Raw genomic sequence first — 20,317 nt, forward strand, 5'->3', positions numbered from 1 at the left:
GTTTTCCCTTCTTTTTCTCTGGGTCCTTAAACCAGGATTTGTAATCTTATCCACAAAGGGCTGGTGTGGCTGCAGGCTTTTATTACAACAAAACAGGAGATTACCTGTTCAGCAGTTTGAAGACTGAAACCAACTGATTGAATAAGTTGAATCAGGCGTGCTCCAGCTTGTTTTCAGGGAAAACCTGCAGCCACACCGGTGGATACGATTGAACACCCCTACCTTAAAATGTACCTTTTTTCGGATTTATCATTATCGATATTATATATTAAAACATTCCTTCACTCCTTTTAGGTAGTAAAAACATAAGTTTCTCTAGAATAAGTTTCTGTAGAATAAACTACTTCACATCAAAAGCTGTGAATAACTTTATTGGTGAAAATACACAGATGCATCCTATGGAGTGTTTGAAGTCCATTCTGACTTGTGTTTTAACGGAAGCAGTACAAGGACAAGATATTTAAAGTTTTATCTTGACATTTTTGTTTTGGGTAAATATACATACATTGTGCTGCCTTCAATACAGTCCAAGACAAATATTTCCACGAAGATTCAAAGAATTTGGAGAATTGTGTGTGAAAACCAAGCCCAAATACCACAGCTGAATGCCCTTGATTTTTGGCACTGCATTAAGAACAAACATACTTATCTCATAGACATCACTGATTGGGCTCTGCAATGTTTTGGTGAACAACTGTTAGTACATAGTGTTCATTGCTGAACTGTGACACAGCAGAACCCACATAACAATGTGCAGGAACACTGTCTTCTCAGGTACAGATTACCTGAAATGCACTGATGTATGGTGGAAACGTGTCCGACAAGTATTGGTTTGATGAGTACATGTGCCTGTGCCACGTTAAATTGCACACCGTCTTCTTCTTTGGGCTGTACCTTATCTGAATGTACATATCTAATCTGTGGTGGAAGCATGTCTGACAAGTTGATTTTTATCAGCGCAAAGTTTAGAATCTAGGGTTTGTTGTCATTTGGTAAATACAAGTGCCAATGCCATGGGTAGCTTGCTCATCTGTGAAGGTGCTATTACTGCTGAGGGGTACATATGCATTTTGAAGCAACATATGCTGCCGCCTGGATAACATCTTTTTCAGGGACATCCCTGCGTTTTTTTCAGCAAAGAAGCAATGCCAAGCCACATTCTGCAGTCTTACAACAGCATAGCTTGGTAGTAAGAGGGTGCGAATACTTGACTGACCTGCCTGCAGTACAGACCTGTCTCCCATTGAAAACATGTGTCGTATTATAAAGCACAATATACAACTATGGAGACCCCAGACTGTTGAGCAGCTGAAGTGTTATTTACTTTTTTGGAGTTGGGTGTGCACAAACGTATCTAGTCTAATTTACTCAGTATCTACTATGAATTTTTTTTATCTACAACGAACAAATAAATTTATTAAGTACCTGTTTTCAATGATTTATTTTAAGAGGTCTTAAAACTGGATTTGAAGGAAGATTAAAATGGGTAGGTTGAGATAGAAACAAAATACAAATGATGCGGCAGCAGCTCCAGCTGATGACGTGAAACGTCCATGACACGCCTTTCTATCTTGGCCACATCCCCCAAATCAAAAAGAGGTCAAAACTGATGCACAAACAAAAAAGAGTAATGTAAAAAGGGGAAAGTATCACAAAAAACACAGTATCACAAAAGATGTATCCTAAAAACAGTTGCAAGAGAAAAAAAGTAGCACAATTTCTCATTTGTTTGCAATATCCATTTTACAACAACTTGAGACCTCATTTTTGTGAGTTTTATTTTCTAGTCACAATTAAAGACACCAATTTGGCTCCATACATCTGGTACCTTTAGGATGAGTGCAAGTGGCATTTGTGATCCAGAACTAATCATCTGTAACGACCTTATTCTTGGTATCTCTGGACTTCTTGAAATGAACCCCATTGAATGGTGGTAATTTTGTATTGGTGCAGTCCATAGAACTTGATTTCTGTTAATTTACAAGTTTAGTTAAAAGTCTGGGGAGATCTGCAGCTGGATTCCAGGCCAGAATTTCTGATGGCCAGATGGAGCAAGAAGGGGGTTGCAAGCCTCCTACTGTGTCCATATTCCCAAGATAACATCCTTTGAAGTCGTAAAACTTGTAGGCAACCTAATCCTTTTTGATGACCTTGGTCTGAACTTAGAAAAACCCTGAGCATTTAGTTCAGGAATATGGAGGGTCCTCCTGAAAACAGACGTGATTCTGGTTTACCCTGATTGTGGGTGTTCACTACATTCTGGTCTGGAGGTCATTACCAGGAGCTTCGGACTGCTGGTACTGCTGGTGACTGTAAGCAATGGTTAGTGGACACCAACAATTATACAGTCAGGTTGAGGCCATTCTGTACACATAATGGGTGAGTAAGCCTGAATATCGCTGACTAAACATGACTTGGTTCTTGTGGTCATTTGCTGGTTGCAGTTTAACAAAGCATCCTTCATGGGAGGTTTAACCATCAACAGTAGCCAATGATTTCTGTTTGCACAGCGGTTACAACATTCTGTACCAAGAGACAAGACTAGATAAACTGGAAGCTTCCCCATGGGCAGGCTCTCGATTGGGGACCTGACTTCCTGTGTTGCGGTCTATGCAATATTAATTTTATTAATGCTCACACCTTTAGATGAAGGTGTGAGGTAACCTGGATTTATGCGAAGTTCAGAGAACAGAGCAAGAGAGAGAGACGCTCGCACCAAGGATGCTTCGATAAAATGGAGTTTATTGGCTAAATATTAAACCTTGGACTACATTCACTGACAGATGAAAGAAAATGATCTACTTCTCTGAAACAGGGGTATGCTTGTAGTATGTTAGCTGGCCTGTCCTGGTCTCTCAAGGTGTCAGAGTTGATAAAGGCTCTACGAGCATCAAACTCAAGGTCAAGCAGCTGAGCAACTGCCTCCTTGTTAGGTTTCGGCCTTTTATACATCTCTTGCAGGGTATGGTAATGTCTTGCTTGACTTTGCTGACTTTCAGTGCCAGAATGGACTCCTAGATCTTCAGTAGCTTCTCCTCTCTGGTCAACAATTTCTGTTTAAAAACAAAGCAGTCAGTTTTTTACAAATATAATCTATAATAAAAGAATCACAATAAATCACACTTACCAGCAGGTGAATTCATGCCATCCAAAGATGATGCGCTGCTTCTTGTTCTGTCTAAGAGTACAGTTGATGCCGTGCTTCCTGGTGACTCGGAGACTGATGTGCTTGAATCATCTGAACACTCCAAATTCAGTCGTCTTCGTTTCCTCTGTCTTTGTGGTGTAGGTCCCTGACGCTTTTTTGGTGTCTTTATGTTGTGGAGTCTTTTCAGTAATTGCTTAAAAAGCAATTCCTGTATGTGAAAGACATTAAAGTAATGCACTCATTTAATTTCACAATTTACAACTAAATATTTAGACTGCACATTTTGTTTTACTATGGGGTCATTTTTGTAAACCATGTATTCTAGATCCTAACTAGTGCAAATTGTGTAAAAAAAAACTCTACAATTAATAAATAATTTAGCCAGCATGAGGCTGATTTCATGAAAACAGAATTAAATGAGATTAAATTACACATATTTTTACAGTACTGCCCAGCACTAAATCAAAATATGAAATATTTTACCTGCCGGAAAGTATGCAGACATTTATACATTATACTATATTTACAAAAATATAAGTTCAGTTTTCATGATCTATCATGGATGGTGTACTGTGTTTTTCATCAGTGAAACTTTACAGTGTGATATTAATGAAAAGTTGGTTCACAAATGGAACAAACACTTACCCAAGGGTGTCTGCAGTTCACAGAGTTATCACGAAGCATTGGATAATACTCCACAAGCCGCTTTGCCATAGCCTGGAAATCATTTTTGGATGGATACATAAATTCAGTAGTAGTTGCTCTGATGATGGACACCATGTTGGTCACCGTGTTCCTCACTAATCGGCAGCGAAGTTCTTTTGAAAGAGTGCATCCACCTTCTTGGCCAACAAGCTGCATTTCAAAATACTGCTTTCTAATATGTTCCAGCTCACTGTCAGTATACACAACATACTCAGGGTTGGGTAGCTGCCAGGTTCTCGGAGTCTCTTGCACATCAGGAGACCGAGGAGTTTCTGAAACACAAGGGTTGACTTGTACAGTGGCCAGCCCTCTGCCATTCGAACCATTCTCTTGATTGGGGGATGCTGCCTGCTGCCCCTGCTGAAGAACATTAAGCTAATATTACAATTCATAAACTGAAACACTTGGCTGGTAATCACAAATTTAACATGCAATTTTAACTACAACAGTTTTCATATTGATCATTTTGCAGTTTTATACTGAAGCCATTAGCATTTATGCTAGCGGATTTTTAAGCCTTGGGCTATTGTTTTGGATGCTGGCTGGTAACTTAGCAACCAGCTAAAACACTGGTGGCGTGCTGCAGTGGGCGGTAACAAGCCGTGACGCAGTTGCTCTCTAGCTAAAGCGTCTCAATAATGTGATTTATGAGGAGAGATGTCAGATAGAACGCTGCTACTTAAGCAGCTGCCTACGTAGTCAGTGCCTACTTACACAGCTCACTAGGTTTTGAGACACACCCATATATATATATATATATATATATGTATATATGTATATATATACACACATATAGATCTGTATATAGTGATGAATCAATTAAAAGAAGATTATTTATTAAAATTTATTTAAATTAGTTGTTAAAACTGACTGAATGCGGATCGTGAATGTGCATTCAAACGTGAGTGACTTGTGACTTAAATTACTCTGTACCTCTTGATCTGTGTGAAACAGGTTCCATATGGCTTTTCTCCTAAGAAAATGTTCAGGTCCAGGAAAAAGATCACGTATGTCTTCACGGGACAGGGTTGGTAACAAGGCTTCACTGATGTTTGCAGCTAAAAAAAAAAAAAAAAAAAAAAAAAAAATATATATATATATATATATATGCAAATACTTTTAACTTATCATTCACTTTCCCTGAACATTATTTGTACATTTCTAGTACTTGCAGTGCTACACAAAGCATGTCAACAGATAAAAAAAATAATAAATCAACTAACAAAGGCTTACACTGTCCAGGGGTCATGTATAAGCCTAATTCCCATGTTTTCTCTTTTGTGGTCTTAATATAATTATTTTTGACACATTCTATAAATTATACTATATAAATGCATCAGTGTTTAATTCATAATAATTGTGAGACAGGAAAACAATAATCATGCAAAAATAAGCTTACTGTAAGAATCAGTAAGAAACATATGATATAACCTACACACCTGCTCAACTCTGAATATGAAACAGTTATTTTTCACCACAATTTACACGAAGGGGCAGCAGCACATGCTTAACTTAAATGATATTTTACCTTGTAAGGTAGCCGCTGATACTGCGTCCAGTTTTTCCATAACGGACATCTGAGGGAGTGGGTTCCAGATATGTAGCTTAGTTAGCTAGCTAAGGTCTCCAAGGGTGTCCCAGCAAAAGTCAGATATCTTACTTTTAGCTAGCTCACAAAGGCAGCAGGGCTTACAAGGAGATTTGATATTAGTGAGCAAGGTTCATCTTCAGGCTAACGGTACACAGAAAAAAACTTTAGTTAGCTAACTGCTAGCCAATCCAGATAGCTAGCGGTGAGCTAACAGTGCAGCTCCATTCTCCAGTCTGTTAACAGCCGTTCCCGCTTTTCTCGGAGGAAGAAGGGCGCTACTCGAACCGCAGTACTACGTCTGTAGTGTCTACATCCGCTGTTCAAATAATGGGCTATAAAATTTATTAAAAATTACTAACAAACTTTGAAATTTAAGACAATTACAATAGTCTTACATCCTAAACACCTTATTTTGAGTTGTATATATTTAAAGCATTACCAACTTCAAATGATTTACAGCGTACCACCCTTTCCTATTGATGTAACCTTCCGCCACTACAACGATCCTTTTCGCGGTCTGCTGTGGGGTCGAGGCCTCGGTTAGGGCTGTTATGAGGGTGTCTTTACACAGTAAAATGATTTGGCGTTGTTTCATCTGCTGCCTTTTTGTGGCAGTGACATTAAGAGCATTGCTGAACCACATCAATACGGTACACAGCCGTAGTCCGAATTTCCGTGTCATCTGCGGCATTGACGGCTGCACTCAGGAATACAGAGTGTACAACTCTTTTTACTACCACGTCAAACGGAGCCATGCCTCGCATCTCCTCAGCCGCAAGTGTATGAGGCCCAGTGGAGACCGAACGGCGGGTAAAGCCGCGGAGGACAGTGCAGGGCTGTGTACAGCCAGATATGTTCCAATGCAACCGAGAGAAAGATGTTTGGAGAATTTTGATGTACCTAGCATTTAGTCAGCACTAGAGGCACACGAACCCACTACAGCAAGCACACCAACAGGTGTTGTTAGTGATGTTGGCTGCTCCACCACCGAAAATGCCCGAGGTCACGCCGCTCCAGCTCCGGATGGCGCTCCGCCAGCTTCTACTGAAGACACAGCGCTTACAGCCCAGGCGGAACAGGATGAAGTACTACCCGAATCTACACAAGTAAGTTACCTATAAAGTGTTTCAGCTAGCAGAGTATCTGTGCAGCTTATCTGTTAATTCTGTCCAAGTAAAAAAAAAAAAACAAACAAAAAAACAACCTTCGCCCGTAAGTTTCAGCTGTCTGTACCAGTCTGTCCTCTTTTACTAATGAGTCGATTAATATTGAATCGATTCTTCAAATGAGTCGGTGTCGATTCGACCAATGACTGCATGTTGACGTGGAATCGACTCGTTGTTCTTTCAGATAAGTTCACTCAGGTGCTTATCTGACGGTGCGTGGGATGCGCGCAACAGAGTTTAATCACTGCTATATCATTTAATATTTTTTCGTTGTTCAAGTGAAGTGGATTTAACTGCCGTATTCAGCATATATACTCGTGAAATGGTTAATATGTTGATATCATAATATTGATTAAATATTAAAGATGAGATGTCTCTTTTTATCTCTAGCTAGGAGAAAGTGCTATACATGAAGAGACTAATGTGGATCTACTGAAGAAACATGCCACTGCCTTTGTGCTCTCTGCTAAAGAGAAACACCGTTTATCACAGGTAAGTTAATGTGTTGTAACTATATACTGTACATAAACACTGCAACTGGCTCTTGTCAGTCCGTTACTGTTAATGTGATATAATTATGCAGTAATAAGTGTGAAAAGATGTGTGTTTAAGCTATTAGGTTCACTGAATTAATGATTGCTATTATATTGAAAGTTACCAACCAAATTTGGTATTTTTTGAACCAACTAAATTATGTTGTGTATTTAATGTCAAGCATTACATATACATAATGAAGCAACCATACAGTTAAATTATGGACTGACTGATACAGATACTGCACAATTTGAATAATTTCAGATGCTGATAATGAATAAGGCATTTTTGTTTTTCCCCCAGAGTGCAGTCAATGATATTGTAGCTGGAGTGCAGAACTAAACTGCTGGACAGTTTGAAAAATCAGATGGCACGGGTATTCCAGAGACATTCAGAAGTTACAGATCAGCTGCTTAGTGAGTCAATGGACATTTTTGATAGTTTTGAAGACCCATTTGCCAGAGTTTCCACTACATATATGCAGGACTCAACCGTCAAGGAGCTGTTTGGAGTAGTGGAAGCACAAGAAATTGAGATTGCCCGGTCTGCATGCTATAAAGGACAAGGACCCTCTCGTGCTCTTGCTATTAGATCTGAGTGCATTTACTACATACCTTTGATCAAAAGTTTGGAACAATTACTTTCACATCCTGTGGTTCTATCAATGTTTGACAAAGGTGTAGAGACATGTAGGGCTGGATTTTTAAAGGACATCATTGATGGTGATATTTTGAAATCACATCCATTGTTCTCTGTTAGACCCAATGCCCTACAGCTGATACTGTATACTGACGAAATAGAACTGTGTAATCCTCTGGGGTCACATGCCTCAAAAAACAAACTTCTAATGGTGTACTATACTTTAGGGAATATACATCCTAAATATAGGTCTAAGCTGGCTGCTATCCGTCTACTTGCTATTGCAAAAGCAACGGATATTGCTCAGTGTAGCGTTGATGTGATACTGAATAGAATACTGGAAGATCTGATTTTGCTGTACAATGGTGTGAGAATCAAAACAGTGGCGGATGAGAGAGTTGTATATGGAGCATTAGTCTCATTTTGCGGTGACACCTTGGCTCAGCATGAGGTTACAGGGTTTAAAGAGGGAGTTGGATTTTCATTCTGTAAATGCAGACACTGCGAGTGCAGTTTTGAAGACATGCAGCTTTACTTTGATGAGGACAGCTTTGTTCAACGGACATTAGGTTGGCACATCAGACAATGTAATGAAATTGAGAGGGCCCCTACTGATTTTTTAAGAAACAGTTTGAAAACCACATATGGAATTAACAGGAAAAGCAAATTAGTAGATTTTCCATCATTTGATCTAATTAAGCAAACTCCGCAAGATATCATGCATGTAATACTTGAGGGAGTAGCACCACTTGAAATAAAAAGTGTGTTGAAACATCTGGTCCTGTTAGGACAGCTTGACCTAGACACATTCAATAGCGCTGTACTAGGATCCCCGTACTCTTTTGATGTCAGAGACAAACCATCTCCTATAACTGTTACAACACTGTCATCAAATGACAACAAATTGAAGCAATCTTCTGGTCAAATGCTTGTCCTCCTCAAGATTTTACCATTTGTATTGGACAATTGTGAAAGAAGTGCATACATTCAAGCCCTTACTGAATTAATACAGATAGTACAAATTTTGTTCGCACCAGTAATTTCTCTTGCAACCATATCAAACCTCAAAACACTTATCAAGCAGCACTTAGTTAACATGAAGCAATTGTTTCCTGAGAACAATATAACGCCAAAACAGCATTATCTGGTGCACATTCCAGCACAGATTAAAGCTTTAGGTCCAAACACTGCTTTTTCAAACAGTGGTCATCAAAATTAAATTTCAAGAACGTATGCAAGTCTCTGGTAAAGCACAACCAGATGTATGAAAGCTGTCAAAATGTCAGCAGCATGGAACACCCAATTTTTTCAAAAGAGGCGGTAATGGGTCCAGTGTCTGGTGTGACAGATGCACAATATGTACAGGGTAAACTGAAGGATTTTTTGGGTGTAGAAAAGGTGCACCATATTGTGTCTGTAAAATGGCTCGAGCTGAACGGCAATAAGTTTGTCTGCCAGAAGTCAGTGATTATTATTAATGAAGTAGAAGGTTCCCCTGTATTTGGACTTATAAAAAACATATTCATTGCAGATTCTTTATTGTATTGCTTTGAATGTCAAGTGTATGACACTGTAGCTTTCAACCGTGATTTTCTTTGCTATGAAATTGAAGTACCAAATCTTGCTCAAGCTACTGAGTTTGTTGATGCTGATAAGATTGTTGACTACACATCTTATTACGCCATTGGCTTTAAGAACCACACTTACATTCCTCTGAAATATTATCTCTGTGATGTGATTGGCATACACAGATGCACTACTGAATGCAAGTAAGTTATGAGAAAAAAACAAGTGAGTTTTTGAAAAAAAATAACTATTCTGTTCTGTTGCATTATTTATTTCATCCAGTTTTTCATTACATAAAGAATGTATGTATGTGCTTTTGTATAAAGGGATACAATGTAGGGTTGTTGGGCCCAAAAATACAGTTTACATTTTTAATTTATTGTTTACACGTGAAGATTGGTGTCAGACAGTGGTTTATTTAGTGTTGTGTTTAATCCCAGACCACTGTATAGCAGTGTTGTACTCGTGTTAGATCCCACTGCTAGGACAGCATAAAAACCTTACTTTATACATATGATGTGTTTTTATACTATGGCAGTTTATTGAATTGTAGCCCCTGTAATGTGATGTTTTGTATCGACAAGTTCTTGCAAATACACAGCCTTAATACAATGACTGGCCAATTTACATGAAATTTCATTTCTACATTCATTGTTTATATTTTCAGCTCTGTATACTATATCACCCTGTCAGTGTCACTGCAGTGCTGATCCAGACTACAGTCTGGAATTATTGATCTACAAAGTACTTCTGTATGCTCAGTAGAGCTGAAAAGATATAAAGTGTGTATAGGAGGTGGTTTTTAATGAAGTGGCTGGTCAATGTTTGTAAAAAATGTTCTGAAGATAATACATATGTTTATACAGAATTGTTTTACACTGTACTAATGTCATTTGCTCTGTTTGTTATAGAAGCAATGCATTCTGCCACAATTGAAAACAAAATAATAAATTACTTTTCAGTCACATAAAGTGTCATCAGTTTTATTGGAAAATATGCTAAATCTTTTTAAGTCTTAAGTATTTTTAGTCTTGTACAAGTTTTAAGAACATTGTATTCTTAAATTAAGTAAAGTTGTCTTGAAATTCTTATTTTATAGCTGAGAGCCTCAAACACTTTCAGCAATATCAGTAGAATTTCTTATTTCATTTTAGGAAGTCCTTATAACTAGAAAAACAATCTTAATAAGATAATCATAGACAAGGTTTCTAAAAACTAGAAAATGTATCTTATACATACAAATCTAGTCAAGTAAATTATTCTTAAATGAAAAAAACAAGACTTATTATTGATTTTCAAGATTTTTTGTCTTGTTAAGATTTCATTTTTTGCAGTGTGGGAATGAGAATGATGTATCTAGATTACTAACAAAGGGAATACACACATATGTTTGTTTATGGAGGCACTGTGGACCTCATATCAGAACAAGGAGCTGTACTTTACATTTTTAGAACAATTTCTAAACTCGGTCCTAGTACAACAGTGACGTAGCACAAGAGATCAATAAGCTGACAATAAGGAGTGTGCAGCCAGGTTATCATGGTGGGAAAGTTGTACAGCTTATTTCAAACAACAAATTTTACGGGGCTCCTTTATCTATCCTAAATGGTGCGGTGCATGGGGCTGTAAAAGGGCCTATAAGCAGTGATGGAGAAATACACTCACCAGCCACTTTTTTAGGTACACCTTGCTAGTAAAAGGTTGGGCCCCGTTTTGCCTGCAGAACTGCCTTAATTCTTCGTTGCATACTTTCAACAAGGTGTTGGAAAGATTCTTCAGAGATTTTGGTTGGTTATTTGAATTACTATTGCCTTTCTATCATCTCGAATCAGTCTGCCCAATCTCCTCTGACCTCTCACATCAACAAGGCATTTTCGTCCACACAACTGCCGCTCACTGGATATGTTCTCTTTTTCGGACCATTCTCTGTAAACCCTAGAGATGGTTGTGTATGAAAATCCCAGTAGATCAGCAGTTTCTGAAATACTCAAACCAACCGGTCTGGCACCAACAACCATGCTACGTTCAAAGTCACTTAGATCACCTTTCTTCCCCATTCTGATGCTCGGTCTGCACTTCAGTAAGTTGTCTTGACCACCTCTACATGCCTAAATGCATTGAGTTTTCGCCACGTGATTGGCTGATTAGCTATTTGTGTTAACAAGCAACTGAACACGTGTACCTAATAAAGTGAGTGTACATGATAACCAACCACTAATTATAGATGGATTTCTCAGCGCATTCTTTAAAGATAACATGAAGAGAAGTTGAAGCAGTGCTACTGACTTCACTTTGATACTGTGTCAGAGTATGGCACAAGCTTTAGTGAGCAGCTTTGTAGCTGCAGGTCTTGATTGCCTGCCATGCTGTGGCTCTCACTTGTTGGAAAAGAGTTGAGGAAATAAATGTCTGATGCTGGGTCTTAGAAGCATGTCATATACAACTTCATTTTCTAGTGTTGTGGGTACATACAATTTGCATGAAATTCCTCTTTCATGTGAATGACTCAGGAATTGGAATTACCATGAGAGTTGTGGATTTCCCTCAGCAGTCATGCCCAGATTGATGCCCACTGATTCCCTCACCATTCTAGATGGCTCGAGGGCATCTGGACTACTGGTTTGGGCTCAGCTACAGTGATTGAGATGACTTCAGCTTCATCATCAGTTCTCTCTTGTACGTCCTGAACTCTTAAGAAATCTTAAGTCCTTTAGATGTTTGAGTGTGTTAGATTCAACCTCCGGGTTACCACTCTTACGCTGGTACTGGTGAGTTAGCCGTCCCACACCTTTTGTCTTCAACCCATGGGTGAGCAATTTGGTGAGGACGTCTGTTGTCCTTGCCTCTCTTCCAGGTCTTCCATTTGGTGGAACCTGGTGTTGATATCTAGGGAAAACCTCATTTGAGACTAAGTCTAAGTGCTTTTAGCGTTTGTCAGTCCATAGCGGACAGGACCATATAACGACCATAGTGGGAACGTTGGGGTTGTGAGAGCTCCTGGACCTTAGGGGTCTGGTGCCTCTGTGAAGGGTTGAGGATGGATGCTGAGAATCAAGACTGAGAAAATTAGGGGCCTCTGTCCACTTACTTGAGGCCTGCAAATATTTTGGAAATCCTTTTAGGGCTAAACTGCGCTATTGCCTACTGGATATAGTCCGTGGACAAGCAGCAATCCTGAGATAATGACTCGTGTTGGGGTGGAGGTTTTGGACAAACAAGGTTTTAAAGTCTAGGTCCTCCTCCATCCCTGGTTCATTCCGTGAACCAATGTAAACTAGCCGAAGATGGCTGTAGTTCTGTTGAGGCGACTCTCACCTATGTTGTTTAACTTTTAGAGCAGCAACTAAGCACGTTTTCACCAAATGATTGGAAAATTCCTCTATCAGGGCCTGACAAAGGACATCATAATGAGATCTAACACTGTTAGGCTGGCATTCAATAAAGTGGCTGACATCCAGAGTGGAAGTTCTTCTGATTAAGTAAATTCTGTCCTCTACCATGGTATTTGGGAACCTGTGCAGATAATAGTCTATATCCTTCAGGTAACTATGAATGTCATTGGATCCATCAGGTGTTGGCTCAAAATAGGTTATGTTGCATGCAATTTTGTGTAGATCCCCATCAGAGGGAATCTGCATGCAATGGGGGCTCCACAGCTGGTGGAGTGGCTGAGGAGACATGGGTTCTGTCAGATCAAGAGAAATCCCTAGCTCAGTGGTTTTGCTGCAGTTTACCCTGCATGTTCACTTTGAACATATGTGAAATTGCTTTCATTATTTATCTGTTGTTGTTGAGCTGTGTCAAGCTTGAACTTGACCTCTACCAGCTCACTCTCTCTCCTCAGAAGCAGTTGTTGGGAAACCATTCATTTATTATTGGTTGCTACCAACTCCTCTGTGGTTCTTTTGTGTTCTGCTCTTAACCGTTCTATTTCAGTGTGAACTTGGCTAAGGAGTTTCTGGGTTTGGACAACTTCCTGATCTTGTTTTGCAACTTTTCAGTGGCTTCTAACTTTTGCTTATATACAGAGAGGAGGTGGGCTAATTCCTCGGCTCTGTATGTCAACCTTGCTTTCTCTCCTATTATCCTCCTTGTATTTTGGCTCACTCAAGAGGTGGCTGCAGCCTGCTCATGGGCATTTTCTAACTCTCTATGAGTAGATGTGAGTTGAGCTAGAGCTGCGAGGGCTAATTTGTGTACAGTGACAGAATGTTCTCGACTTTGCTGATCATTAGTCCCAAGGTGGGCTTTAAGGTCCAACGCTAGTTTCCAAGGGCAGATATACCAGTATTAGAACTCATGATTGTGTGATTTGTCACCAGGTCTTTAGTTATGTTTATTGCTACAGATTTTAGTTTACTTGTAATGCTCCCTGGCAGCTGGTTTGAAAACAATGGGTATCTATTACTTAAATTAAGCAGCGGTCTATAACTGCTTTAGTACGGTTTGGCATTTAGGTGGATGTTCAGCAGTACTGCGAGGGTGTTAGTTACTTCTCCACACAACTATGTAAACTTCCGTTTACCATGGTGTGTAAGACTTTGGGTTTACGTGGGCTTTATTTTTTCTCAGCCAGCAGAACATTTAACAACTAACAACAGAACATTTAACACCAGTAAACGTTATAGTCTCACCATCAGGGGGATGATTGGGGGCAGCTGGCCCTGTGACTGGAAGGTTGCCGGTTCGAGCCCCAGCGCCGACAGTCCATGACTGAGATGTCCTTGAGAAAGACACATAACCCCCAATTGCTCCCCAGGTGCTGTGGATAGGGCTGCCCACCACTGTGCTCACTTGCCCCCTTGTGTGTGTGTGTGTGTGTGTGTGTGTGTGTTGTTTCACTTCACGGATGGGTTAAATGCAGTGGTGGAATTTCCCCGGTTGTGGGATTAAAAAAGTATTGCTTAACAGAATCACCACTGTGACTGCCTCAATGCCACAATTCTGACCATACAATCCAACAGCGCTCCCCTCCCAGGACCAACACACTCTGACAGTGATTAACTCTAGGCTGGTAGCTCGAAAGGGGAGAGAACTCAAAATTAGGGAATAAAGACCCAAATTACTGAATCCAGCAACCACCCCGCCCCCCTCAGGGGTCAGGCTCAGATGAGACCAAGTCAAGGTGCAGTAAACCCAAAATTGAGGGACCCCTGCAATGGGAGCACCCACAGTGTCAGAGCAGAGCCAAGAGACCCAAGCACCACTAGACAGACAAGTTGCAGTGATGGACCTAGAGGTAACCACAACTAATAGATGCTGCCAGTGAATGCTACAACAATTTAACCTGATAAGCTCTACTTCTGAAATGTTAAAACGGTTATCACTAGTGGCTGAGTAAGCTAAATGCGAATACTGCAACCAGTAATCTAATAAAAATATTATGGTCTAGCCATAAAGCATGACGTAACAATAAGCTAAGCTCACGTGTGAGTATAGCAAGGTTCTACCCTGAGTACCTGAGGGTATTAGAAAGTTTATGCAGTTATATCTAACTCACAGAATAATTTAAGTCAGTGTAGAGACAGTAAATAACAGCTGGAGCTGACTGTAGGAGGGGTACTCACAAAGGGAAACACAGTTACAGTGGAAGGTGCCAAAGAGCACTTCTATTTGTGATATGCTAAATCGGACAATGGAGGGTGCCAAAGAGCACTTCTATTTGCAGTGCACTAATTCAAACACTAGATATAGCAACTTATTTGACTAATACTGAGAGTCACAGAGCTCCAGCTTCTGTGACGTTTTGCCACACGAATTAACTTTGACTACACACGTTAGTTTGAGCCCAGAACTCACTAAGGAACTATTGCACTCAGGGCAGATTCAGGCTGTGGGTGGTTCCCACCTCACCTATAAGTTATATCCAGTAACAGATACTTCAACATACCGGAATTTTCGCAGTAGATTTAAAACTTATTTCCATCTAGAGTAACACTCTGACCTCTGCGGCAGTTAAGCACAAGCAGTTAAGTTAGTACTCGACTTATGATAGAGATACTGAGCTAAGCAGTATCTAAGCTTGCCTATTTTAATGGACAGGAATCTCACTGTCGGGACTAAATGCACGCTTACAGTACCCCCTTATCACTAAAGTGACTGTCTCCGGGTAGGTAGTGACCTTACACTCAAAGATGGCAGGAGGTTCCAAAAGGGAGTCGGATCGCTGGAGTCTCGCAGCTAATTGAGTTCGCAATTTGGAGTGTAATGGGCTGTAGCAGAATCTCTTGTGACTGGACTACACTAAGGTCTTATTAAGGAGTGTGTAATATGCTAATGCATGCAACAATAAGGCATACAGCTGCACTATCTGCTGTAAAGTACCTCTTTAACCAAACACTGGGCACACAGTGGCACTTAGAGTAGTGTACTATCTTGACAAATAACAGGCTTGTTCAGTTTAATAAACCAGAGATAACACAACACCATAGCTCACACCCAAGCAGTAGAGTTTCAAAGAGGTAGTCTCACAAAATCACCAAAAAGAGGGGAAGTTATAATTACTCAAAGCTAATGTTAAAGAAATGACCGTCACCAAAACACAATAGCTCACATCCACATCGAAAATTTAAGTGAGGTAACCTAGTTTACATTTACATTTCCATTTACAGCATTTAGCAGACGCTCTTAACAGAGTTGAACGCAGAACTCTGTGCCATTCAATGCAATACAATATCAATAAGATACAATACGATACAATACAATACAATACAATAAACTACAATACACAGTGCAGTACAATAAAATAAGTGCAGCTTATAATTCAGTGCTCATTTAAGTGCTGTGTAAAGAGATGAGTCTTCAGTCTACGTTTGAAGATAGCAAGAAACTCTGCTGTTCGGACAGCCAGTGGGAGTTCATTCCACCATCTGGGTGCCAGTACAGAGAACATTCTCGACGCTTGTCTTCCGTGCACCTTGAAGGATGGCGGGTCAAGCCGAGCTGTACTTGAAGCTCGAAGGGCTCGTGGTACAGTTCGAGATTTCACCATTGCCATCAAGTAGGTAGGGGCTGGTCCATTTTTGGCTTTGTAGGCAAGCATTAGGGTTTTAAATCTGATGCGTGCAGCTACAGAAAGCCAGTGAAGGGAGCACAGCAGTTGGGTGATGTGGCTGAACTTTGATTGAAGACGAGTCGTGCTGCCGCATTCTGGATGAGTTGCAGAGGCTTGATGGTCTGCATGGGAAGACCAGCCAAGAGTGAGTTGCAGTAGTCAAGCCTTGAGATAACAAGAAATTGCACTAGCACCTGGGTGGCCTCTTGGGTGAGGAAGGGTAGGATCCTTCGGATGTTGTACAGGAGATACCTGCATGACCAAGTTAGGTTCGCGATGTGAGTCAAAAATGATAACTGGCCATCCAGAGTCACACCAAGACTTCTTGCCTCTACAGATGGAACAATCAGGGAGTTCTCAAATGAGATGGCAAGATCATGATGAGGACCTGTAGTTGCAGGGATGAATATCAGCTCAGGCTTGCTGGGATTGAGCTTCAGGTGGTGAGCTGCCATCCATGTAGAGATGTCAGACAGGCATGCCAAGATGCGACTGGAAACCTGTGTGTCAGAGGGAGAGAAAGAAAACATTAGTTGAGTGTCATCAGCATAACAGTGATAAGAGAAGCCATGAGAAGATATTACATCACCAAGAGAGCTAGTGTAAAGAGAAAAGAGAAGAGGACCCAGGACCGAGCCTTGGGGGACACCAGTGGAGAGCCTGCATGGAGAGGATGTGAACCCTCTCCATGTTACCTGATAAGAGCGATCCTCCAGATAGGACGTGAACCACTTCCACGCATAACCAGTGATTCAGAGGTTGTTGAGGATGTCCAGAAGGATTGTATAGTTGACTGTGTCAAAAGCTACAGAGAGATCAAGAAGGATCAGGACAGATGACATTTTGGCTGATCTGGCAGATTGGAGGCTCTCGGTCACTGCAGCAATTTCTGTAGAGTGTGCTGGTTTGAAGCCAGACTGGTTGGGGTCTTGGAGCTGGTTCTGTGTGAGAAAGAAAGAAAGTTGATCATAGACTGCACGTTCAAGAATGTTTGAAAGGAAAGAAAGAAGTGATCAGAGCTGTCAAGCATGGGTTTCTTCAAGATGGGGAGTACTCTTGCAGTCTTGAAAGTTGATGGAACTTCACCTGATACCAAGGACTTGTTGAGGAGAAACGTGATGAAGGGCAGTAGGTCCTCAGAGATTGACAAACAATGCCGATGGGATGGGATCCAGTGGGCAGGTGGTTGGGTTACTGGATTTGATCAGTTGAAGGACAGCATCTGTGGAAAGAAAAGAAAAACAGTTTAAGGGATTGAGAATGAGATGATGCGGTCTAGTGGAAGGTATGGGGACAGAGGGAAAAGACTGGCGGATTCTATCAACCTTCTCCTCAAAGAAGGTGACAAAATCCTCAGGGGTGAGAGAACAGGGTGCAGGGGGAGGAGGAGGGTTGAGAAGAGAGGAGAAAATGTTGAAGAGCTTGTGTGGATCAGATGCTGATGCTTCCAGTTTCCCTTTGTAGAATGATGACTTTGCAGCAGTAACTTCAAGTTAGAACTTGGGAAGGAGAGATTGATAGGAGTGAAGATCCGAGTCAAGCTGGGATTTCCTCCAACTTCTCTCAGCCTCCCTTAGATCTTGTCGGTTGCTGCGCAGGACACCTGCCAGCCAGGGGGCAGATGGGAAAGATCTTGCTGGCCTGGAGGAGAGAGGACACAGAAGGTTAATTGCAGATGAGAGTGAAGAAAGGAAAGCATCCATAGCCATGTTCAATGAGAGAGAGGAAAATGAGTCAGGATGGGGAAGGGTGTTCAGGATGGTTCTGAAGCTGGTGACTCTAATTTAACTAACTACCTCTCTTTAGCAGACAAGAAACATCTACCTTCCTTCTTTGAGGGTGGTTTAAACATAAGGTCTGTAGACAAACAGACAAGTTATGAAAACAAGCAAGCAAGCAAGCAAAATTTATTTATATAGATGTAGATGATTTTGCAGAAGAAACTATTTTAACTAGTTCATTTTCTTGAAGTAAGGTAAATGATTCCAGCCTATCTGCAGTGACTGTAATATTCTCAGGGTCTAGACTGGCATTATAAGCCAGCAGGTTTGTAGAGTTTAACTGTATGTTCAGAATTTTCTGTCTAATTTTTTCAATTTTATCACTAAAGAAATTCATAAAATCATTGCAGCTATAGGCTAATGGCATCTGGGGTTCAGTGACTTTTTTGTTCTCTGTTATTTTAGAAATTGTGCTAAATAGTAATCTAGGATTGTTCTTATTGTTTTCTATGAGACAGGAGAGATAAGCTGAGTGTGCTGCCGTAAGAGCTCTTCTATAGTCTATAAGGCTCTCCTTCCAGGTGGACTGGAACACTTCTAATTTAGTCAGACGCCATTTTTGCTCTAGTTGTCTGGCAGTCTGTTTTAAAGCTCGAGTGTGATCATTATACTAAGGGGTGAGTGTTTTTTGCTGTACTCTTTTACTTTTTAATGGAGCTACACTATCTAAAGTAAATCGAAAAGTATCCTCTAAGAACTTAGTCATAATATATAACTCGGTAGGATTAGATGGACAGCGGACAGAAGCTGATAACTGCGGAAGGTTTCTGATAAAGCTGCCAGCTGTGGAGGAAGTTATAGTCTGCTTGACACAATAACATGGTGATGAACGAACATTACCACTAAACTGAATTTCATAAGAGATTAAGTAATGGTCTGAGACGGCTGTGCTCTAGGGGAGAATGGCTAAGTTATCTATGTCTACACCAAAGGTCAGTATTAAGTCTAGAGTGTGGTTGTGATAGTGTGTGGGCCCTTTTATAATTTGGGTGAAACCTATGGAGTTTATGATAGATATAAATGCCTTACTTAGTGCATTGTGAGGATTGTCAATGTGGATATTAAAATCTCCGACAATTATTATTTTACTTCAAAACATTATTAAGCTTGATAGAAACTCCTGTAAGATAAAAAGATAAAAACTCCTGAATTCCTGTAAGAACTGAGAATACGGACCGGGCGGCCTGTAAATTGTACTTAATAAAAATGAGTTTTTATTTGTTCCTTGATCAAGTATATTAAGAAAAAGAACTTCAAAGGAAGAGAATGTATATCCTACTTTCTGGCTCACGCCTAAGGTTTTAGTATGAATGGTTGCTATACCTCCACCCTGGCCACTTAAACGAGGGCTATGTGCATGGCTGTAGCCTATGGGAGTGGCTTCATTTAGACTAAGGTATTCATTGGGTCTAATCCACGTTTCTGTGAGGCACAGAGCATCAAAATAGTGATCTGTAATAATTTCATTTACAATAATAACTTTAGATGTAAGGGATCTAATGTTAAGCAGTTCTAGTTTTAGACCAAAGGTGCGGTCATTGCAAACTGGTATAACTGGTCTATTATTAATCAGGTTACTAGAGCAAACTTTTCAAGGCTTTTTGATGCTTTGTTTTATTCGAGGAACAGACACAGTCTCAATTGTATTTATACATTAAGTATTTGTAGAGGTGCTAGCAATCGGCTTATTTTTAGCAGTAACATTAGCATGATTAGCTATAACATTTCTATATTTGGTGCTACTTACATGGCCTTCAATTTGCAGTAATCTTGATGTTCTGTGAGAGGACAACGGATCACAGACAACTAGGGTGAAGCCCATCCCTCCAGTAGAGCACTGGCTGCTCCCAAAACGAGGACCAGTTAGCCGCATAGCCCAAACCGTTGCAAAACAGCAAAGGTTTCAGATCTGATCTTGGAGCGTTCTAGCTAATTCTGACCTGTCTCCCTGACTAAGGCCGGCACAGACTTAGGAGTTGAGCCTCTGGTCGAAAATGCAGACTCCAACTCCCTAAAAGTTACGGGCCCTAGAGTTTTGTTAAACTCTTGGCCACTCCAATTTGGGGGTCGAGCAAAGTGTTGATAGGTTTCCTTACCTAACGGGTAATTAGCCATTCCTTGTTCTAGGATTCT

The 20,317-nt window shown here is 40.5% G+C and overlaps 2 protein-coding genes across 2 annotated transcripts; one reads left to right on the plus strand and one right to left on the minus strand.

Moving 5' to 3' along the window:
* Window positions 1-2,748: 2,748 nt before the first annotated feature.
* Window positions 2,749-6,424, minus strand: LOC119261633. Its single transcript, XM_037531249.1, has 5 exons — window positions 5,382-6,424; window positions 4,787-4,911; window positions 3,794-4,213; window positions 3,128-3,356; window positions 2,749-3,053 (listed from the first exon to the last, which is right to left on the minus strand). Exons 1-5 carry the CDS (start codon window positions 5,428-5,430, stop codon window positions 2,749-2,751), a joined length of 1,128 nt encoding a protein of 375 aa, XP_037387146.1. The 5' UTR covers window positions 5,431-6,424.
* Window positions 6,425-6,431: 7 nt separating this feature from the next.
* LOC119261573 lies at window positions 6,432-9,614 on the plus strand. The gene is made up of 3 exons (XM_037530868.1): window positions 6,432-6,550; window positions 7,001-7,102; window positions 7,448-9,614. The coding sequence occupies exon 3, from the start codon at window positions 7,512-7,514 to the stop codon at window positions 9,000-9,002; it is 1,491 nt and encodes a 496-aa protein (XP_037386765.1). The 5' UTR covers window positions 6,432-6,550; window positions 7,001-7,102; window positions 7,448-7,511; the 3' UTR covers window positions 9,003-9,614.
* The last annotated feature ends 10,703 nt before the right edge of the window (window positions 9,615-20,317 follow it).

This window comes from Pygocentrus nattereri, chromosome 19 (assembly GCF_015220715.1).
Source record: "Pygocentrus nattereri isolate fPygNat1 chromosome 19, fPygNat1.pri, whole genome shotgun sequence".
Taxonomy (NCBI): domain Eukaryota; kingdom Metazoa; phylum Chordata; class Actinopteri; order Characiformes; family Serrasalmidae; genus Pygocentrus; species Pygocentrus nattereri.

Bases quoted from the DNA above. Each gene is read 5' to 3' on its own strand.
- LOC119261633 (XM_037531249.1), bottom strand. From the start codon at position 5,430: ATGTCCGTTATGGAAAAACTGGACGCAGTATCAGCGGCTACCTTACAA. The intron at 4,214-4,786 runs GTACAGAGTAAT...AATGTTCTTCAG, and splicing joins TGTTTCACACAGATCAAGAG to CAGGGGCAGCAGGCAGCATC. The intron at 3,054-3,127 runs GTAAGTGTGATT...GTTTTTAAACAG, and splicing joins TGGCATGAATTCACCTGCTG to AAATTGTTGACCAGAGAGGA.
- LOC119261573 (XM_037530868.1), top strand. From the start codon at position 7,512: ATGGCACGGGTATTCCAGAGACATTCAGAAGTTACAGATCAGCTGCTT.